Here is a 22265-nt window from a genome sequence, read left to right on the forward strand (position 1 = left end):
AAAGGGAAACCATCAGGAAAGGCCAGGCCTGTTAGGAAGCCAGCAGTGGTAAAGCATTCATGAACGGCTGCCAAGAACACAATGCAGATGTACCCATATGATCAAAGAACTGAGCTTAACCTTCAATTAAAACCTGATGGAATGTTGAAGATTCTTGCCCAATCCGTGAACAGAAAAGGGTTACATGGAAGGGCCCTGACTTAACAACCTAGAAGTACCGTACATTTGCACTGCTTTTATTGTCATCTGTGTTTGGAATAAAATGGGTGCTGGACTCTGTTCAAATGTTCCCTTCTCTCTGATCTTTTCAGAGTGGTATTATGGATCATATTTGGCAGGGCACACATACTTTGAGGCCAGTTACATCAAAAACAACAATCCTGCCAGAGATATGAAGAAATAAATAACCCTACTCAGCACTAGCAGTTACACAAATACCATTGCTTTCAAAATGAATGTGCAATATTTGTGGGGAAATGGAAAGTCTGTGCTGGCCATTATGCTGATAGTGTTATAGATTTAAGCCTTACAGGACAGATGTTTGTTTATTCAAAGATGCCACAGAAAGCATAAGTTATAAGGCTGAGCTCTTTCCAGTGCTGGTTTTAAAATGTCATGACTACCACAAAGCAAGGATCAATGGTGTTTTTTATTATTATTATTATTTTCAGCCCATCACATAGAAACAGGGAAAGCAAGTCTTTAATGTGATGGTCAGACATGCTTGCTGAAAGCAGGCAGTGGCCAGGAAAATAATCTCTCTATCTGGCATCCAAAATGAACTGCATGAAAAGATTACACAGAAATTAACATAAATCCAAGACTTGATTATATATATTCATTTGTTTTTCTTTGTTATATTTTACACTCCCAAATTCAATAAAAAGGGTTCCTTGCAGTTTACATCCTAAAAACAGAATAAAAACTTCAGAACAAATCGAGAAATAAACAATGATGGTATATATTTTGCTTTTCCTCCAAAAGCTGAAGGCAGTAACCATAGCATTCCTCCATTTTTCCCCCAGAATAGCAACTTTGTGAAGTAGGTTGGAAGAGAGAAAAATAGCAACTTGTTCAAAGTCACCCAATAAACTTCAGTGACCAAGAGAGGTTTTTAGGCTAGATCTCCTAAACTTTAGTTCAGTCCTCTAACCATAGTATCAAATGGGGTCACATAGACTTCTCAAGAGATTCGCCTTTCACAAATCTGCTACTATACAGCAGCACCAATTAACCATTGATCTGTACCCATGAAACTGATCCCATGTAATAGTGTTTAACAGCAGTTTCACAGAAACTATTTCAGATATTTTTTCTACAGCGCAAGTAAGTTTGTTGTTTCATAACAAGGACAAATTAAACTGATTTGTCTACAATTGGAATGCAAATGAAGATTCTTTCAGTTTGAACCCAACACTCGTTGTACAGAATGATGAAATAGATTGTAAGAGATGAAAAAAATGTAAAGATAAAAAGAATTGTGATTTTCAGATGTTCTAACAGCCTGCTAATACTTGGAGATCATATACTATGATAGAAGATTTTCTGTATGTCTGATCTAATTTCTCTAGATCAGATCTAGATCTGACTTAGTTAGGTGTCTGAGGTTTTACCACTGAAATGGTTGTGAAGGAAATGGTTGCAGCCATTAACATCAATGCTAGGCATATTAAAAAAGCTGGAGTGGCATGCTGGCACTTAAGGCAGATCAACCATTAAATAATATTAAAGCCTTTACTTGGCTTGATTAGAGAAATTTTGCTGAACACCATAGGATGGGAATTGCAACATCAATGGAGTACCTCATCTGTTATTCTTTCTTAAGTTTATTTTTATTAAATTTCTAAGCTGTCCATCTCATCTAAGTGATTTTATGTTCCTCTCTGTGCCCTCAAAATAATCAGTGAAAGACCTGCCTGGGTTGCTCATTATTCTAAGGTAAGGAACTAGGCAGCCTTTTTCAGTAACAGACCCCAGTGCTTACTAATGAGAAATGCCTCAGAATAGTTTTGCTTTCTTCTTGGACAAAGACTTCTGTTTCCTTAGACATTATTATCTTATCACATTAAACATATATGCTGCTGAGAAACTGCTTAACTATTCTGGCTGTTGCTTTCATTCTTTTGTGACATGGGTTTTAATAGGTGAGAGTTCATTCTGGGGATTTAAATGCATTGTAAACTGCCGTGGGAGAACTTGGTTTGAACATCATCATGCAAAGATTAAACAAAAAGGTTATTGTGAAAAATGGATGCAAAATGCCAGGAGAGGTGCATTTTGTAGCACATTAGGTATGTAAAGAAGAGATTGGTAGACAAATCAAACAAGAATCTCTTTACTCAAGGCCTACCTTAAGCACCAGCTGGAACTACACTTAATATATGCAGGTAGTTCTTGACTTATGGCCATAATTGAGCCCAACATTTCTGTTGCTAAATGAAACATTTGTTAAGTGAATTTTGCCCCATTTTACGACCTTTCTTGCCAGTTGTTAAGCAAATCACCGCAGTTGTTAAACTAGTAACACGGTTCTTAAGCGAATCTGGTCTCCCCACTGACTTTGCTTGTCAGAAGCTCCCAAAAGCGGATCACATAACCCCGGAACCCTACAACCATAAGTCTGAGTCCCGTTGCTAAGTGTTTGAATTTTGGTCACGTGACCATGGGGATGCTGCAACAGTCGTGTGAAAAATGGTCATAAGTCACTGTTTTCAGTGCCGTTGTAACTTCTGAATGGTCACTAAGTGAACTGTTGTAAATAGAAGACTCCCTGTACCACAATACTCTCGCTCCACCCCTAAGCAATGAAGCCTCCGGATTCCTCAGTTTTTATGGCGAGCAAAGCTGCACGTGTTCAAACGTCCTCGGCGTACCAGCATCATTTCCAAAAAATTACTCCCAATTGTTCTTCAAGCCACAGAGGGAGTATCTCCAAATGCCTCCCCATAACCCACACACCGCACCTGTTGCAAGGCTTGGCCGAGGGAAGAACTGAGGCAGGCTTTCAGCACAAAGCCTGTTGGGGGGGGGCGGAAGCGTCTGCTCCCCGCCCCTCTCCTGCCTTTCATATTCCCATAATGGAGATGGGGAAAGGATATTAGAAGTAGGTACCGAAACCCAAGGCCGGGTTCGCCCATAGCTCCGCGCGGGACTCCAGCTCGCCGCCTTTTCTGCGTCCCTCGCCGCCCCTGCGCAGTGCGAGCAAAGGGGCGGCCGAGAATTCCGGCGACCAATTACCGCGACGAGAGGAGGAGCGCAAGCCCGGGATCGTCCGCCTGCCGAGCAGGGCGCTCCAGGCACACACACAAACACACACACAAGCCCGGGAAAGGATGGAGGGCGAGCGGGGCACGTCGCAGTCGCCGCGGCCGGTCTCCTCCTCCCCTCGCCCTGGCGGTGAGGCCACTGCAGCCCCGGCCTGCGCCGAGCCGCCAGCGCCCCTCGCGGACTCAGCGCGGCCGCTACTGCCGCCCTCTTCCCCGGAGCTGCTGGAGTTCGACGACGACGAGGATCTGGAAGTGTTCAGCAAGGTACAGGCAGGCACGGGGAGCCTGTGCCGGCTGCTCCCAGAGAGCCTGCCAGCCCCGCCGCTTTCCCCGTGGGGCGCTTTGAGGTGGGGGCGGGGGTAAGGGCAGATTCCCTTCCCCGTACGAAGGTGCAACGCCTCTCACTCTCCTGCCTTGCCTCCGTTTACACGAACCCCGGGAGACTCGGGAGTCCTGCAGCTTCCCACGCCCCGCCCTTTATCGAGCTGCGCTAAGCTCGCTTTCGCTTGTCCCGGCTGTACTGGTGCGGCCACATCCAAGGCTAGGAAAGGGAAAGGACTCTGTCCTGACTGGCTTTCGAGCGGGGAAGTTCTCCCGGGCCAGAAGTTTGCAAAACACGGCTCGGAGCGCCTGCCCTGACAAGCCCTCGGAATAAACCTCTTTAACTGGGTAGCAAGCAGGAGGATGGGATAGATAGTGGACAGCCGAGCCCTGGCATGGGGTCTGGCTGCATAAAGTGCTTCCAAGTTGCTCTGAAGAAGCAGGACAAGTTGGAAGGAATTTGGGATAAGGGGGTGACCCTCTCTAAGAATCTCTTCCCCCTATCAGGATATTGTTTGTGCAACCCACAAAAAATTAAGAATGCAAACGGTTTTCCATAAGGTAAAGCATTCTGTCAAGACTACGCTTCCCATTGCTCTCGACAAGTACCACCATTTTGACTGGGGATAATGGGGATTGGAATCCACCATATGTAAAGGGCAGCAAGCTGCATTTCAGTGATCCAAACCTAAAGGATGATTTCTGCCAAAGGTCTGCCCTGGATATGGGCCTCATTTCATGGAATAATATTTGGCCACACTCAGCATAATCACTGTAGTATCTTGATGCTGTGTTTCCAGGTTTAGCAGATTAGAGAGAGGGCCTGGGAATGATGAAGTATCCTGTGGGTTCATGGGTTGAGCTGGACATTTAGAGACTGTTACTGTAGGTAGAAATGTCCCTTTTTGCTTTTTCTGAGAACAAGATTACCTTTGTAATGAGACACACAGTATAATAGGGAGAGAGATTTGAGTCTTGCCTTTGGCTGTGTAGTTCTGGCAGTGCTCAGGAATTTGATCCAGATTTATCCTTCACTGTTGCTCTTATGCCAGAAAAGACTATTTGTCCCACTTAGCAAGACATAATCTGTGGTCACCACTGGCCATTCTTCCATGCACAGAGAATACAGCATGGAACAAATATCTGACATTGCAAAAATCTTTGTTGTAGGAACAACTCTCTGGGAGGGTATGGTTTGTTTTGAAATGTAAGTTGACATAACAAAAAAAAAATGCCTTCTCTCTTTAGGAGAGACAGAAGTATTGTCTGGCTGATTTTGCCTGTTCTGAAGCCAAAGGCAATGAAATCAATTTTGCTCTTTGTCCCGCTGATGGAACATTTGCAAGATAGGCCAGCTATGAATCATTGCCAGCACTGGAATTGAGGAGACTTAAGGGAGGTTTGCCTTTGCCAAGATTGCAGGAGCTTTTGCCTCCACTCTACTTTTTAAGGGGGATATCTCAGAAACCTTAAAGCCACTCATCAGTACACCTACTAATCCTGTACTGAAATGGACCTAGCAATTTTCAAAACTTTTCTTCTGAGAAAAGAGGTTCCTATTTTACTACCTTGAGTGCTTCAGAATTTCTTTTAGATTTCTCTTTGTAATGGTTTTGAACTTTATGCTTAGAGTAGGGATGGGTTTACTATATCATTATTTTGCTATATATCCCTCTGAAACCTTTCTGAATGTCTTTCATTTCCAATCTGGGAGAAGGGAGGGGGGTACACAGAAAGAGTTCTTTTCTAATGCTTTCCCTTGGGATTTAATGAGAAATTTAGGAACCAGAAAGGGCACAAACATATGAAGAGATAATTGTATCATGAAAAACAGAGCTTTCACAAACACTCCTTGGCTACTTAGTCATCAGATAAGTGTAGGTACACCAAGTATCTTTGCATTTTCTTCTCTTCTGAAACAATTTCAAAAGCAAATTCTTTTTCATCAAACTGACTGAAAATTAGTTGGGAGGGAAAATCAGGGCTTGGGGATTTTTATTTTTATTTTTTTGCATTGCACTAGTTACATTACTTGGAAGGAGAAGGAATAAAGGACCAGTTCAGTCTCTTTCTCTCAAAATGGTTAGCATGCTGCAGCTGATTATTAGGAGATCAAAGACCTCAGTGAAAGGTCATAATTGAACTGATCACACAACTTAAATAACTCTCTAGTTCTGCTACTAAATGTTCTCTCTGCTACCAAAAAGAATTGGCTTCTTTCTTCTTCTCAGCTGTTTTTTCATAAATCTCCTTATCGGTTGAAAAATCAGGCAAGTTGATACAGATGCTTTCCGTGTGGCTGATACATTGCATTAGCAGAAGTGTGAGCAAAGTAGTCAAACAGGTGAAATACACTATGTTGTCTCTATCTAGAGTTGAATTCTGTGAGTTGTGCCACCTGGCTAAAGGTCTTCAAATCTTTTGTCATGGTATGTTGTGTACTTTATACGACTCCTGGTTCGTGGACCAGTACCGGGCCACAGCATGCCAGCAACCGGGCCACACAAACAAGTAAAGCCCCATCCGCAGGATGCAGCCAGCACACAAAACCACACACCCTCCAGTCCGCGGAAAAACCTCTCTCCATGGAACCGGTCCCAGGTGGCCAAAAAGTTGGAGACCTTTGCTTTACATCCATACAGCCTCTCTCAGGGAAGCAGATGAACTCAATACGGCTGTCTATCCTGCACCTCTAGAGAATGTTAAGGATGAGCAGATGAGATGTTACAAACCTTCAGAAGATCTATTGTCTCCATGAGTAACCTTTTGCCCACTTGCAGGGAGAAAAACAGTTGTAATAACTAGTCCTTAAATCTCAATGGTTGACTATGTTCAGGTGCCGTTCAGTTGGTGTCAACTCTTTGTGACCATATAGATAGATTTTTTCCAATATGCCTTTAACCTGGTCTTCCAATGTTGCATCTATTATCTTTGTAACTGAGTCTATCCACCTTTTTGCTGTCATTACCTTTTTCTCTTACTTTCAACTTTCCCAGAATTAGAGCCTTCTCTAGAAAAGTTACTTCTCATTTATAGTATAACTCATCTATGTTTTCTTCTTCTTCTTCTTGTGCCATATCCATTATTGGACATTGATGATCATGTTGGCGATCCTATTTTTATCAGCAGCTGCACGAAAAAATGCTGAGTTTTGTCCAAACCAGTCCCTTAGATTTTGAAGCCATGATGTTCTTCTTCTGCCTGGACCACGTTTGCCTTCAATCTTTCCCTGGAGGATTAAATGGAGTCTCACATCACATGTCCGAAATATTCTAACTTTCGTTTTTTAATTGTTTTGATGATTTCCCTTGGCTTTCCTAGGCGGCTGATCACTTCCTCATTTCTGATCTTGTCAACCCAGCTTATACGTAACAGCTGTCTGTAAATCCACATTTCAAATGCTTCTAGTCTCTTCAGGTGGCCTTCTGTCAGAGACCAGCTCTCTACTCCATAGAGCAGGATAGAAAAAATATAACATCTGACAAGCATGATTTTCAAACTTAGGCTTATGTCGTGACTGCAGAAGACCTTTTTCATTTTGAAGAATACTGTTTGAGCTTTCTCTATCCTTGTCTTTACTTCAATGGTTATGTCCAAGCTTTCAGATGCGTGATCCTTTCAACTTTTTCTAATGGTATTCCTTCCGAATTTATTGGTGATAAATTAACGGGTTGTTTGCTGACAACCATGATCTTGGTTTTCGAGGTATTAAGCTTCAAGCCATATTTTTCAGATATTTCTGTGACTCTGTTGATGAGGAGCTGAAGGTCTTCATGCTTACTGGCAATCCAAACACCGTTTACTTTGATGCCAGCATCAATGTTCTCCAGTGCCTCATTGAAGATTGATTCAGAGTAGATATTGAACAACAGTGGAGATAGAATACATCCCTGTCTGACCCCTCTTCTTATTTCTGCATCAGCTGAGTATTTTTGGCCTAGTCTCACATTTGCTATCTGATGCTAATATAGATTCTTTATGATTTGGATGTCTTTGTCATCTAGTCCCACTTGTTTCAGGATTTCTAATAGAATGTTGTGTCTTATTTTATCAAATGCTTTTTCAAAATCAATGAAGCACATGTAAACACTGTGATTGACATCTCTACAACAATGTACACGAACTTGAATGCTGAATAGTGCATCTCGTGTACCAAGATTGTTTCTGAAACCAAATTGTGTTTTACCTAAGACGCTCCTCAATTTTGTTGTATATTCTTGTGTGAATTATTCTCAGGAATATTTTCAGAGGATGACTCATTAAGCTTATTGTTTTGTATTCAGTACAATTCTTTGCATTTATTTTTGGGGGGAATTGTCACAAAGGTTGATTTTAGCCAATCATTTGGTATCTTTTCTGTTTCATATATTCGATTAAAGAGTTGCAGTAAAAAATTCTTCCCATTGTATTCCAGCAGTTTTAAAATTTCTACTGGGATATCATCAGGTCCTGTGGCTTTTCTTGTTTTTGCTATTATTATTGCATGTTCAACCTCCTCCATAGTGATGTTTGGTCCAGTTGTTATACTTCCCATATCTATATCATCCCTATAATCTTGAATGCATCAAATATGAGTTATTTCCATAATAGATCTGTAATGTAAAACTTTTCTATGCTATAACATTGTTCTGGTTACTGGTTTGAAGTTAGATCAGGGCAAATATCAAACCCTAATGTGCTTTCCTGAAAAATAAGGGAAATATCATTCATAGCTGTACAAGAAAAGAGACATTTTTCATTTTTGAAACACTGTGCTCAGTTATGTGTATGACAGAAATTTATGGAACGAAAAATCTAAATGTCAGCATCTTAGAGATAAGTACTAGATTTGCTATTGAATATGAGCCTAAGAGACATTAATGAATCATTTATGATTTGTACATTTCCTAATGTTTAAAAATAAACCCAGTTAATCAGGAAATATTTCCATTTTTTATAGGATCATCTTCATTCCCCCCCCCCCGCATGTTTCTCTAGTAAACACTAAAAGTGAATGTTTTAATACTTGGAGGTACTATATCTAAGGTTGTTTAACCTTAGATATTTGGCAAATGTTTCTTGATTGGACTTTGGGATGATAAGTGGGATAACGTTTATTCTGTCTGAGAAAGATGGGTTGGTACGAAGGGATAACCTGATCTATTCTCCCTTGCCTATTCTCTTTTCCATTGCCAACTTCTCATCATCTTACCCAAATTTATTACTATTTCCAGTGCATAAATGTTGGTTGTGTCAACACCTAGGTATCTATCAAGCTATGGCAAAGTGGAAAAAGAAGTGTCAGATTGAAACTGCAGAGGATTTAAGAGGGGACCGTATTCTCATGTTGACACAAGGCGATCAATTGCTTCAAGTGACCTTTTTCTAATATGTAGTAAAGATCTACGGTATATCTAGCCAGACTTATGCCAAGTTTGAATTGAAGACAGTCACACAACATTGTTGAAGTACAAATTACCCAGTCTCATTTTCATTTAAGCCTAATGCAGTGTGTTGTACAAACTATTCCTGGAGACTTAGAGGAGATCACTATATATCAAATATATTTATATGGCTTGGAAAGATAGGTAGCAAAGTTCCATTACAAAATTTTGCAATATTGGCCTAAAGGGCACTGAAATCCAAAATATCTGCAGGTGAACATATTGCATTTCCTGTGAAATTACCTGTATTATTAATGTGCGTAAGAAAGTATTAACATATGTTTGTTTTTGCTATATGTATATGCTGCCCACCTCACTGATAAAGTGACTGTTATTGCTTAATGTTGCTTAAGATGAGTGGCCATATAAATCTTTATAATAAACTTTTCTATTCATGACTCACACCATATGAAGAGTGCAACAAAGAATTTGTTAATCCAGTAAAATCTCAACAGAACTGGAAAATTAATATATAGCAGAAGAGGGAACCTGTTCAGTGTTGCCACCCAAACAGCCATGAAAGCCCAGAGATTACATCCAAGAACTCCACCTTGGATTGGTGCCTTTTGGAATGTGTCTTCTTTGTTTGGAAACAGATTGATCTAGAACAGTGGTTCTCAACCTTTTTAATGCCGCAACCCACAACTGGTCGTAAGTCAAGGACTACTCAACCGGTCGTAAGTCGAGGACTACTCAACTGGTGCAGCACCATTTGCAGAATGGGACTTTTGGCGGGCTCAGCAGGGCAGAGACAGCTTGGACAATTCCTATTGGCTTTTGAAAGCCAATAGAATTAGACTCTATTCAAGAAAGTCTATTCTATTGGCTTTCAAAAGCCAATAGAATAAAAGGGAGTAGCACAGCTAAGGAAAAGGGGGAAAAAATGGCGGACTGCGTTGTTTGGCAACCCCTGTGAAATGGTCGTTTGACCCCAAATGGGGTCCCAACCCACAGGTTGAGAACCACTGATCTAGAAAAACCGATGTAGAAAAACTGTAGATCCTAAGCAAAATGAAGATTTTGTTTAAATATTGCAGCATGTAGTACCAAATCATGGATAGCTGTGGTGAATCTTTTTGTTTTCTCTTTTTATAAAGTTTGTTTAGAAAAAAAAAGTGCAAAAACCTCCTAAAAAAACTGTCCAGTCATCAGTCTGGGAAGAGGTTATTTAATGCAGGGAAGTGAATGAGAATAAGGGTGCTGAATTCATTGTTGTTAATGTTTTACTGCAGGAGGTTCTGTTATTGATTGTTTGGGTTTATTGTTTCATAAAGAACTTCATGCTCTTTCAGGAAGAAAAAATGTGAAAGTCAGGTGTGATTTCTGATGACTATATAAACACATTCACAGTGTTTTCTTGGCAACAGTATGGAGGTGATTTGCAATTCCCTTCCCTTTCTTACAGTCTACGGCATGGGTGTCAAACTCGATTGCGTCACATGACGTATTATGACTTTTTTGCCTTTGCAAAGCCAGGGTGGGCATGGCCTGCTTGTGACACATCCAGCCAGTGGGCTGCCAAGTTTGACACCCCTGGTCTGGGGTTTTTCCTAACCACTACTAACCAAATCCCATCTTGCATATTTTTCTGAGATCAACAATGATCAGGTAGGCCCAACAACCCGCTATGACTGATTCAGAAAAGCAAAATACTACTAATAATAGCAGTAATAACCCCAACAAGAATTTTACCCACTATTTGTTTACCCACTAAAATTTCTTTTCTGGTAGGGATATAGAAACAGAACACCATTTAGTGTTTTGCAAAGTGGCATTGGGGATTTTGGTAGAAAAGGAAAGTCAAGAACAAGGAAAAATATGAATCACAAATATTCTCCATTTTCTGATATTCTAATTTAGCTTCAGGAATGATTTTATTTTATATGTAGTGAAGGGTGAGTCCTGGAATGAGGCACTTCATTTTTTTTCCTCATAGAGACAATAGAGACAGGAAAGTAAATGCTTCAGCTTGTAATGATTTATGCAGGCATTTGGAATTTATATATAAAATCACCACAGTCCAAGATTTGCCTTCATTTAAAGTTTTTCAGCTTATTTTACAATTAAGTACGTATACTTTCTCCAGATCAGTTTGCCAGCTCGCCAATTATCTGAGTGTTCAGTTCCAAGCCTTCATGAACACAGCTTGCTTACTTCACTGACTCCAAACATTTTAGACAACAAAGCCTTGAAATACCTCTTCAGATACTTGTATCATTCATTTTAAAGATAGCTTATTGTTGTCTCCGGATTTTGCAAACATTAATAGAAGTGTTCCTGCAAAATAAATATTAATAGGAAGGAAATTCCCTTGTTGTCATAGTGTTCCATGTATTCATCTGCAAAGTTTGCTGCCTAACCAAAACATTATTTTCTTAGCACAGAAATACCTGGAAATAAATTGACTTCATATATCATTCCTTGCTGCTTGTTCAGTGGAAATAAAACAACTCTCTAAGTAGTGAAAAATGAGAATCTTAAAACTGTCAAGTTTAATAATCCAGATTATTACTCAAAATATAAACTCAAAGTACATACATTTTAGAAAATGCTTGGCTGTGTGGCATAAAGATGCCCCTGGAGCAGAAAAACTTTGAATGGAGACTTAGAAAGTGATAACGTGAGGCATCTCTTGTTCCTGTTGTGCATGAAAGTTGAGAGTCATATTCTTAGATCCTTTCTGTACTGAATCTAAGGAAAAAATACGTTTCTAGTTGCATCAAATTACCTTCTTTGAAATCCGTTCAAGGTAATTAGCCTAATGACCTCCTGGAAGCTAGTGCTGTGTAGGGGTGCAATTTATAAGAAAATCAGATCCCAGTTCATGCCTCATTTCTGCCACTTAGACAATCCACATTCTTTCAGTCTTAATCACTCATCTGAAAGATATGAAAATACAATAACATGATAACAATAGCACTTAGACATATACCGCTTTAGAGTACTTTACAGCCCTCTCTGAGCAATTTACAGAGTCAACAATTTGGGTCCTCATTTTACCAACCTCGGAAGGATGGGAGGCTGAGTCAACCTTGAACTGGTGAGAATTGAACTGCTGGCAGTCGGCAGAATTAGCCTGCAATACTGCATTCTAACCACTGCTCTATGAGTGTGGCTTGAGATAAAGTTATGTAAGTAATAATGATGAAGAGTAGGTAAACAACAGTCAGGTGTGATCTAAGCAGGTTCAGTGTTATTGGTGTTGAAGAAATAATTACATGAGTCTACTATGGATTCTGAATTAATTTAAAGAAGGTCCGGGAATCAATGCTTCTCTGGAAAGTTATAAGGTGCTGCCAGACAGTTCAAGATGCTGCTTTCAAGGCTTTCAGGGCTGCTAAAAGAAGAACTTATCCCAACTGTGATTTTAGAATAACAAAGACCATGATTCCTCATTTCTCCCTCCAGCATTTCCCTCCTAGTGTTTTTATCCTCAGTTGTTGCTGAATACTGAATTTGTAAGCTAAGAGGTCTAAGACACTGATTGCAAAGTAACCATTCTATTCTGCAGAACATTAGTCAGGCAGAGATATCCAGTTAGGAAAAGGGCCCCGGAAATTTTAGTAGTGACAGGGAATAAAATTTATATTAAAAAGTTCCCAAGGATGACCTTTCCACTCAATTCTTTCTGTTTGCCTCACTGATTAGTGGGTTTTAGTGGAATAGCATACATGTAGCAAAATGTTGTCTGTATAAGATAATGTCAGAGCCCTGAGCCATTCTTTCTATTAATCAGACCAGTAAGCAACTGCTTTTCAATTACTTTTCCTTGGAGCGTGTTTTGATAATCAAGAAGAATTTGGAAAATTTAAGATCATCAGCTTTCTGGAATTTCTTTTGTTTAGCCCCAAGGGGGGAAAAAAGCATTAACCCAATCCAATCATTGGCTCAACCCTCACTCCAACCCTTTTTTATTTTATTGTGTCTCATTTTCCTCAACATTGGCCACATCTTTGCTCTATTTTTTTTTTCAGGTAGGACCATCTATACTAGCAATACTTTTAACTCTGTTGCTCTCCCCCTCTTTTTATCTCCATGTGTATCTGAAGTCAATCAGGAGAAATGCAGAAAGGACAGCTGATATTTCATTTCCTTTGCCAGCCTTTGGTTGATCTCAGAGAGAAACCTCTTCATGTTATCTGAATCCATGTATAGTTCACCCCATGAAGAGGACTTGAATCAGCCAGTATCCTCCTCAAACAAGAGGAGGATCATCCACTGAGTTGGATTTGCAGTGCTGCTCTAAGAAGATTGCTAGATCTTACAGGAATGTACATTTCCTTCCTAGACATTGGAAACCCACTTTTCCTGGGTCTCTGATGGAAATCTACTGACCTGGATTTTCCTAGTCAACCAGCTTCATCCAGAATCAGAGAATTGGTTTATTACTTTGCACCCTTTAAACTAGTCTTGAGTCCCCAACTCTTAAGAGAACTGGTGTTTCAGGAGCCAAAGAGCACCCTGCCCAAACCCAACTAAACAGCATTGACAAACCAGTTACTAGTAAGGAGTGCCTACTTTTTTTTCCCTACCAACTATTTGAGAAGCCATCTAACCCTGATTTTCATGAACTCTCTGCTCAAGCTGCAAATCAATTCTTTTCTCATTGCACTATCTTTACAATGCAGAGATGGGCTATTTTTAGTCCCAAGTGAATTGGTATCTGTGCAAAAGGTACCTTTTGACTGCCGTTGAACCTTAACTAGTGGGACCCATATAACACATTTCCTGCCATCTTCCCAGTGGCAAGCAGCCTCCCAAATGCTGGCTTTCTTTGTGGTGGAAAGAGTCTCTCCGATTCTCTCCGTGTATCTCCTATAGCAGACATGTCAGAAACAGATCCAGCCCGCAATTGGCCGATATTTGACCCACAGGGATGCTCCAGAGATAGTGAGGGACTGGCCCCCACCGCCCTGGCCTGGCTGTGCCCAGTCCAGAGGCCCCCAAGGTGCGCACAGGAGGTAGTGAGCATGCAGGGGCCGACAGGATCTGGCAACAAGGGCTGTGTAGCCTGCTATGAATACTAGCCCGGACCTCCAGCAGCAGCGCAGTTATGCCCATCCAGTGGATCATGCTCTCCTGTCCCCCCCCCCCCCGAGGGCAGCACAATGTTGATGTGGCACTCAATGAAATTGAGTTTGACACCCCAGTCCTGAGGCTTAACACTGTGTACAACAGTTCACTTCATGAAAACTTGCCCTATATCCCCTGCTGGTCTCTGAGCACCTTACATTTCTCTTAGTGAATAGCATGATGTGCTAAATACACTATACCACTACTACTTATTTGATTGCTTTGTATGTTAGCTTTAAATACCCTTTGTGCTACCTTCCCCATAAATTGTCAGCTGCTCATTATCTGTTGCCTTAAAGGCATAAATCTCAAAAAAAAATAATTAATAGATTATATTGATTAGATATTCATTACAGTTTCGTTTTTGGATTTGGAACACATAAACCTAATAATCTGTAATGTAAAGGTTCTGACAGAATTGGCACTGAAGAGAAAGAGCTAATTTGTGTACCAGCTGACTGATGTGAGAAGAGAGGGGTTACTTAGTTACAAAAAAAAAAAAATTCCTTAAGGTAACCTGTCCATGACTTTGTTTTCCATGTTATGCAATAGTTTTGTATAGAGATGAATGGGTTTAACTGTGACAAATGACTAATGAGAGAAAATGGTTTAAATTATTATTGAAATCACTCTGTCAGGCATGGACAACCAAGACTTCATGTGAAGAGTCCAATTAGCTTATTTATCGCTTAAGCCTATACACAGGAATGTTCTCAGACTGACAGTTTGCACCCAGGTAAGGCTAGTTAAGGTTCAACAGCACGAAAGGGGGAATTGCAATTTGCTCTCTCATGCTTGTGTAGGGATTCCATGCTAATTCCTTGCTTGACTTCACCCCCTGGCTTTGCCAGTCTCTCTCCAACATATCTCAGCTTCAAAAAATAAAATAAAAATTAAACTAGGTTTGTCTGCAGGATTACAATCAGCAGTGGAAGACACATTGTGGAAGAGATGGGGGGGGGAAGGAAAGTACAAAAGAAAGCCAATCGAGAGAGAGAGAGAGAGAGAGAGAGAGAGAGAGAGAGAGAGAGAGAGAGAGCGCTAAAGTGAATAGATGTGAAGTAAGGTGCTCAAATATAATAAAAGAGAAAGGATTTCAGAAGGAAGGGCATTCATCAGAAACAAGCTGTAAGAGAAAGGGTCAGAAAACTTAACATAAGGTCAGAAAAATGGAGAAGGAAGAAAATTGAACTTGACAGATCTGCACAGATTTTGTACCATCACCTTTATTTTTATTTTTTTTCCTCCTTCCACTTCACTTCAGGTTTCTTATACTTTTCCTTAAAAGTATCTGTGGTTTTAGTAGACGGGCTGTATTTTTTCTTTTTTGTCTTTGTTGCTCTCCTTTGGTTTCTGTAGAGGAAAATTTCTAGTCTTCATAATAAAAACTTTCTCCATAATCTCCATAATCAGGAAGGCAATATATAGTAAAAAATTATTCTGATCTTGTAGAGAAAAAAAAAACTATTCCGAAGGATAAAATTATATCTAATAGATATAATGTCTTTGAAGTCTTCCATGACAGAACAGTTGTGCCATAGCAAAGAAGTTCCTTGTGATCAGCTACATCTTGACTTATGACCACAGTAAAGACTAGAATTTTCTAAGCAAGATGGTTGTTAAGTGAGCCACACCTTTTTGCCATAGTTCTTAAGCTTAAGCTAATCACTGTGATTGTTAAGTGAATCGTGTGGCCATTAACCAAATCCAAGTTCCCTTTTAAATTTACCTATCAGAAGCTGATTAGGAAGGTTGCAGAGAGTGATTCATACATGACCCCGGATGCTGTAACTATCCTAAATGAGATCCAATTGCCAAGTGTCCAAATTTTGATCAGGTGACTCTGGAAATGCTGTGATGTTGTAAGCATGAGAACCAAATCCACAAGTCACTTTTTTCAGTGCCACTATGACTTTGAATGATCGCTAAATAAATAGTTGTAAGTCAAGGACTACTGGTAATGTTTGAATTAACATCTTTAGTAGAGCTATCAGCTGCTGAAATACGAATTACAGTAGTATCTGTTGTCGAACTCTTGGATTGTTTGAAAAAAAAAATGCATATTTTACTTAGCATTTCTATTGAGCTACTAAAATATAAGCTTTCTTAGACAGAGGCTGATAATCATTGGACCCCATTCAGTTGCACTTTGCACCATATATTCTTCGAAAGTCAATTCCCCCTAGAATGAGGAAAGTTAATCTATAATATTGTACATATGGGTAGGTCCTCGAGTTACGAATGTAATGGAGCCTGCCCATTCCATTCGTAACTCTACAATTCATAGAAGTGATTCACATACCTTGATCGTGATCACTCTCTGCTTTCGTCCATGCATTCGCTAATCGGATGCACGGTTCATTAAGTGCACATGAGGTAGGGTGAAGAAGGCCTTGGGGCTTAGTGATGGAACAGGCCCCCAAGGCCTCCACGGCCCACTAAAATACCTCATGTTTCCTCCTCCCTTACGGCCATGCCAGACTCACTTACCTTGCAAAGATCTGTCTCCTCTGTACTGCTATGCCTTTGAGGGAGAGTCGGCTTGGAAATGCTTTAGCAGAGAACAGGTGCCTGAACTCGCGCAAGATCACGGACCCCAGAAACTTCCATTCTCGGTGCGAAAAGTAAACACAGCCTGTCTCCTGCTCCCCCCCCCAAACTCCTTTCCGCCACCTCTGTGGTAGGGATGCTCCTGCCCTGCCCACTAAAATCTGCTGCGGATAGAGCTCCTTCATCAACCCACCCTGTGCTAGAGCTGGGAGGGTCGCCATGGAATCAGAGTCAGCCAAGCGCAGGAACCAATGCCGTCCATGGCCCGGGTGCGGTGCTTGCTCACGTGTGCTGGCTTTGCTGGGCAGTAAGGAAGCCTTCAGATGAGCGAGAAGGCACCACGGGGCCAGGCCCCTCACACCTGCATCCAGCCTGCTGGAGCTTGCCACACCAGGGGAGGAATGAGACCTCGTCCCACGGAGCCCTCTGCTGCTTAAGCAGGGAGGAGGAGAAGAGCGGTGAGGTTTTGTGCTGATCAGCTGGCCAGGCAGGGGTACTTTGGAAGGGCGGCTGGCTGGCTGGGGAGAGATCATGGCCACTCAGGTGGCCCCCGCTGCTGCCAGCAGCTTGGGTTCCCTGGCTCCATCCAAGCTGAAGAAAGCAGAGGCACAGCAGCAGGACTGACCTCAAACAAAAAGGCTGGCACGCACAGCATACCTGGGTTCCCCCCTCCTCAGCTAGCCAGCCAGCCCCCTCACCTGACCTAGCGGTGAGAATGGGTGCCTGAACTCGCATGAGATCACGTACCCCAGAAACTTCCATTCTTGGGGCAAAAAGCATTTCCAAGCCAACTCTCAGTGGCAAAGAAACAGCTGCAGAGAGGAGACAGATCTTTGCAAGGTAAGTGAGTCTGGCACGGCAAGAAGAGAAGGGGAAGCAGTTTGGGGAGTGAGGGGGAATAGAATGAATGTTGCAGAGCCTCTGCAGTCATTTGTAAGGGCGAACAACTGCCGCGGTGCTGCAACATTCATAATTTCGGGACTTGTTTGTAAACACTTGGCACTTATTATGTAACTTCGAACGAGTGCTATGTGATCGTTCTTAACTCTGGGATTATCTGTATTTTAGAACAGGATATTGAGGTAGAACAAGCAGCATTTTGATGAGAAAATGGCGCAAAAGGAATGAGCTAATGCATCACAGTTCAAGATCAAAAAATTGGGCATGATAATTCCAAGTACTTCTTTAAATATCACATGATTAAAATCGCCTCTGGGTTAAGCCTTATTAATATTATAGTGTGTAGGGCTCATGAAAAATAGCAACCTGGCTAAGATTAGTTAAATCGGTTAATCTAGGTAATTCATAATAAAACTTGAGAAAACATTCATACTGTTTATTTGTTCTTGGAGGTGTGGTTTAAGGTGCTGATCTAGGAACCAAGAGACTATGAATTCTGCCATAGGCATGAAATATTGACTGAGTCACTTGGGGCCAGTCACTCTTTCTCAGCCCAACACTCACAGGGTTGTTGTTCTGGAGAAAACAGGAAGAAGAAAGAGTATTAGTTATGTTTGCTGCCTTAAATTATTGATAGACAATAATAAAGGCAGAATGAAAATCAAATAAATAAATGAGTCTTGATAGCACCAAATTGGAGACAGCGTACATGTGTTACACTTCTGTTCTACAAAACTGAGTGCAGATGAGGGCTTCTGTAGCAATTCAGTGATTTCAAGAAGCACCATTATTGGTTTTTGTTTTTTTTTTTTTTTTTTTTTTTTGAGTTACTGAACAATTTGTATCATAACCTCCAAGGAAAAGATACATACAACATTAGCATTGTATGATACAGTTAGCATTGTGTAATAAAAATGTGATCTGCAGTACTAAATTCAGTGCCATGCTATAAGGGGACTCTGTTGCTGGAAAGAAGAAGGAAAAATGGATGAACTTTGGAGGTCAGGGAAAGTTTTCGATCCCAAGACAAGAAAAGCTGCTGTAGCTCATTGATTGATTGATATGTCTTCCCACCTCTCTTTGGCTGATTTCTTGAGAAGCGAGCAGCCTGTTTTCCAGGCCAGAAAAGAAAAGAACAGCTGGGTGAGATCTGTTTGCCAATGAAGTGAAATGCTAGGGAACTGTCTTTAAAAACTCTGAAAGAATGGTTACATAGAGAAGGGGGAAAAAAATGCTAGTCAATTCTGGAGCAGTAATGCTTTATATAATTACTTCTTTAAGAGAAATAATTGTAAGTATGTACACATTGTACTATTGATACTGTTCTTTCTCACCAAATAAGGAGCTATATAATGCAAATCTATTATTTAAGCTGAAATTCCAGAACTGACTCAGTATATATTATTTTTCCATCAACTCCCCGAAAAGCAGAATGACATTCATTAATGGTAACTAGTCTTCTGTGACTCATTTTCCAAAAAAAAAAAAAAAAAAAAAAAAAACCCAAACTGAGCATGAAATACAAGTCTTGTGTATTTTGCCTTACAAACTGTGATTCATTAGTTGTATGTTATAGCAGTCCCATGTAGCTTTTATGGTGTTATCTTTTGGTAACCCTGATGACTTTTCTCCCCAATTGCCTTGTTTATTTCCACAGGATGCATCACTTCTGGAGGTGAATTCATTCAGTCCTTTGATGCCCACATCTCCATCTTCAATGATAAATCAGTACAAATTTGAGGATGAACCAGAAGGAAAGGATCTTTTCATAACGGTTGATGATCCAGAAAGCTATATTACTGCCATCGAGACATTCATCACTTATAGAATTGTCACCAAGGTTTGTTTCCTCTTATAGCAAAGTACCACTTTTTAAAATTGTCAGGCCTTACAGATCTTGTTACAAGCAAACCAGGATTTAATTATTAATTGGCCAAACCAATCAATGCATAAACTGCCCCAATTGCCATGACAACAACACTAGGCAGCATACAATCCTATACTTAACGCATTTTAGACCAAAAAAAAATCAGCCATAGCAATGCCAACTTTAACTGCTCACTTTGGGGAACCCTCAAATATAAAATCCTAATGAACTAAGCCCTGGGTGTCCCATGGCCTGCTGAAAGAGCTTGGATTTCATTTACATAGATGGACATAGCAAATCGTCAGAATAAAGTGTTCAGAAGACAGTTTTAAAAAGTAAATAAGAACAGTTTTGGCAATTGCATTCGTTCCAGAAAGTGATATAGCGCAGGTTTTTCAAACCAGGTGTCTTCAGGTTTGCAGCTGTCCAAATTATAATTGCAACAGATTTCTAGAGAGATTCTGTTTTGGACTTCCCTGACAGTAGTAGCAAACTGTTTTTGAAACCATATGAAATTTCAAATGGGGCTATTTACTTATTTATTTAATGTGTCTAAACTGCTTGTCATTAAATTTACTCTTGATTGCAAGTGGAACAGCAAATGTAATGCTTTTCAAGGGAAAAAAAAACATGCAGCCAGCAGATGCTGTTATTAGGTCTCAAGAAAGTGTAATGACTCTGTTTATAATAATACTGAGGAAGTTCCTATATTTATTTTTCAAATTTCCAAGTCAGTCAGTTAACAGCCAATTCTGCCTTCTCCCCATGTCAATAAAAACAAATGATTGACTTCCCCAAACACCTTACACAAAGGTTGCATAAGAGCCACATTTTAATGCTATTCTAAAGGCCAGTAATGTGTGTGGGGGGCTGCAAATGCCTAGAATGCATTGGCTGAGGAATTCTGGGAGTTGAAGTCCACAAGTCATAAAAGGGCCCAGTTTGAAGACCCTTGCCTAGAAGGATGCTGTTTTAGAGAGTAGGTGCTATGGCAGAAAAGGCCCATTTCCTGGGACTTGCTAGACGATATGACCAAGGGAGGATTGTATATGTACACTCAAACTCTTTTTTGGGTACAGTTGGATCTTCAAAGGTGTATGATGACAGTATTCAGAGGTGAAACTCTGTACTTCTCATGGATTTTTTTTTTTAGTACAAATGTAAGAAAGCATGCTTTGGCAGGAAATTAATTAGCTTTTCAGAAGCTCTGATGTGGCTACCTAAGCCATTTCCTTGAGCAATGCTAAGCTTAAATGTCCATCTTTTTAGCTATGGCTGCTGTGCAAGATGTCAGACATGACCAGTGACATCATTGTTCAAGACAATTGATGAGACCCTTGGGGATAAACCATGTATTACAAGGGAATGGGGTACCCTGGCACAGGTGAGCAGGCAAGGAAAATGTGATAAGCACAAGCAGTCCAAAGAAAACATCCCAGACATTTATAATCACAATTTGTGAACAAGTACTGTATAGAAGTGGAATGGAAAGAGATGCACATGTATTAAGAATTTCTAAAACCTAGCACTGAAGAAAAGCTGAATTATTTGGTAAAAAAATAACCCTGGTTTGTATTGGTGATAAAAGTAATTTGATGAGTCTTGGCTTTGAAGCAGTTGTAAAAAGATCAGAGGAAAGCAAGCAGCTGAGCAGCAAGTGCCACTCATTTGCTTTGCATTGAATGTATTTATCATTTTCTCCAACTGTGTTTGTTTATCAGTAGCCTTTATGAATTACTTACGTTACTTACAGGATTTGTAAGATCTGTCAGGTAATACAAGCCCAGAGCAGAATCTCTTGGAATTACAATTCTAAGATCCTCTCTGATGAAGATTTGAAACCTTGCTTGAAGACAAGGATCTCACTGAGGAGAATTCTACATATTCAGTTACCAACATCAGCCAACGCTTCTTATTGATGACTATCATGTTCATTAAATTATTTGGATTCCTCTGTGCATATTTGGCACAAAATGAAATGTGTTCACTGAGAAGAATCCTGTGCATTATCAACATGACGCAAAACTATTTTTTAATTGAAAAAAGAGTTTCCTCATGTGTAAACTTTTCTATCAAAATTCACCTGAGCCAGATTTTCATCTAAAAGGATTATCTTAGCTAGGATTTTAGGTCGAGGTTTCTCATTCAGGCTGCTATAGAGGGACTTCCTAATTCTATCCAAAGGAGAGCATTTGGAATAGAGAGAGGGATTCACAATATCATTCTAATAAATGTTGGCTGAATAGGTTAAAAGTGCTATAGATCAGAGAACAAAACCACAAAAAACTCAATATTTTTGCACTGTATACATTGATTGCAACAAGAATCTAAATATTTGCATTGCAGCTAGGAAATCTAATAATTGCATGTACTGTGGCCTCACACATTTACTGCTTTCAGGAAATAAAGAACTCGAAGAGCGTATATAAATGTGAAAGTATTTATGAAAAAATAAATAAAAGAATATCTAAATTTGAAGGTAATTTATGGACATATTTGAACATCTTTATCTGCCCAATTTGGAAACCATTCATTTCCTATTTATACTCTCCAAGAATTCATTTTGAAGCAATTAAGTCCCAACTCTTTGGTCTTGGGTTAAGATCAGGTCTGTGTGGCATAATGGCAAAAATGTGCCCAAACTAATTAATAATTAACAAAATGTGCTAAATATGTGATAAGCATGATTATATGGCTGGTAGTGTAGTATACACTTTATCTTATTAAACATTTTAATTACATAAAAATGTAGTGATTCTAACTGCAACTATAACATCCTCATGGAAGACAGTGACTTGGAATGCAAAAAAGAGTTAATGATAAACAGTATGAATTAATAAGTGAAAGTAAAGAAAGAAAAGGTGT

General features: G+C 40.1%; 1 protein-coding gene across 1 annotated transcript in view; it reads left to right on the forward strand.

Moving 5' to 3' along the window:
- Positions 1-637: 637 nt before the first annotated feature.
- SNX7 (sorting nexin 7) overlaps positions 638-22265 on the forward strand; it is a 51345-nt gene continuing 29717 nt past the window's right edge. Inside the window, exons 1-2 of the mRNA XM_039352256.1 lie at positions 638-3530; positions 19191-19373. Of these exons, the coding sequence (XP_039208190.1) occupies positions 3333-3530; positions 19191-19373 (381 nt within the window). The 5' untranslated portion in view covers positions 638-3332. The remainder of the gene's footprint in view (positions 3531-19190; positions 19374-22265) is intronic.

Source organism: Crotalus tigris, unplaced genomic scaffold (assembly GCF_016545835.1).
Source record: "Crotalus tigris isolate CLP2741 ecotype Arizona unplaced genomic scaffold, ASM1654583v1 scf7180000018419.1029430, whole genome shotgun sequence".
Lineage (NCBI taxonomy): Eukaryota > Metazoa > Chordata > Lepidosauria > Squamata > Viperidae > Crotalus > Crotalus tigris.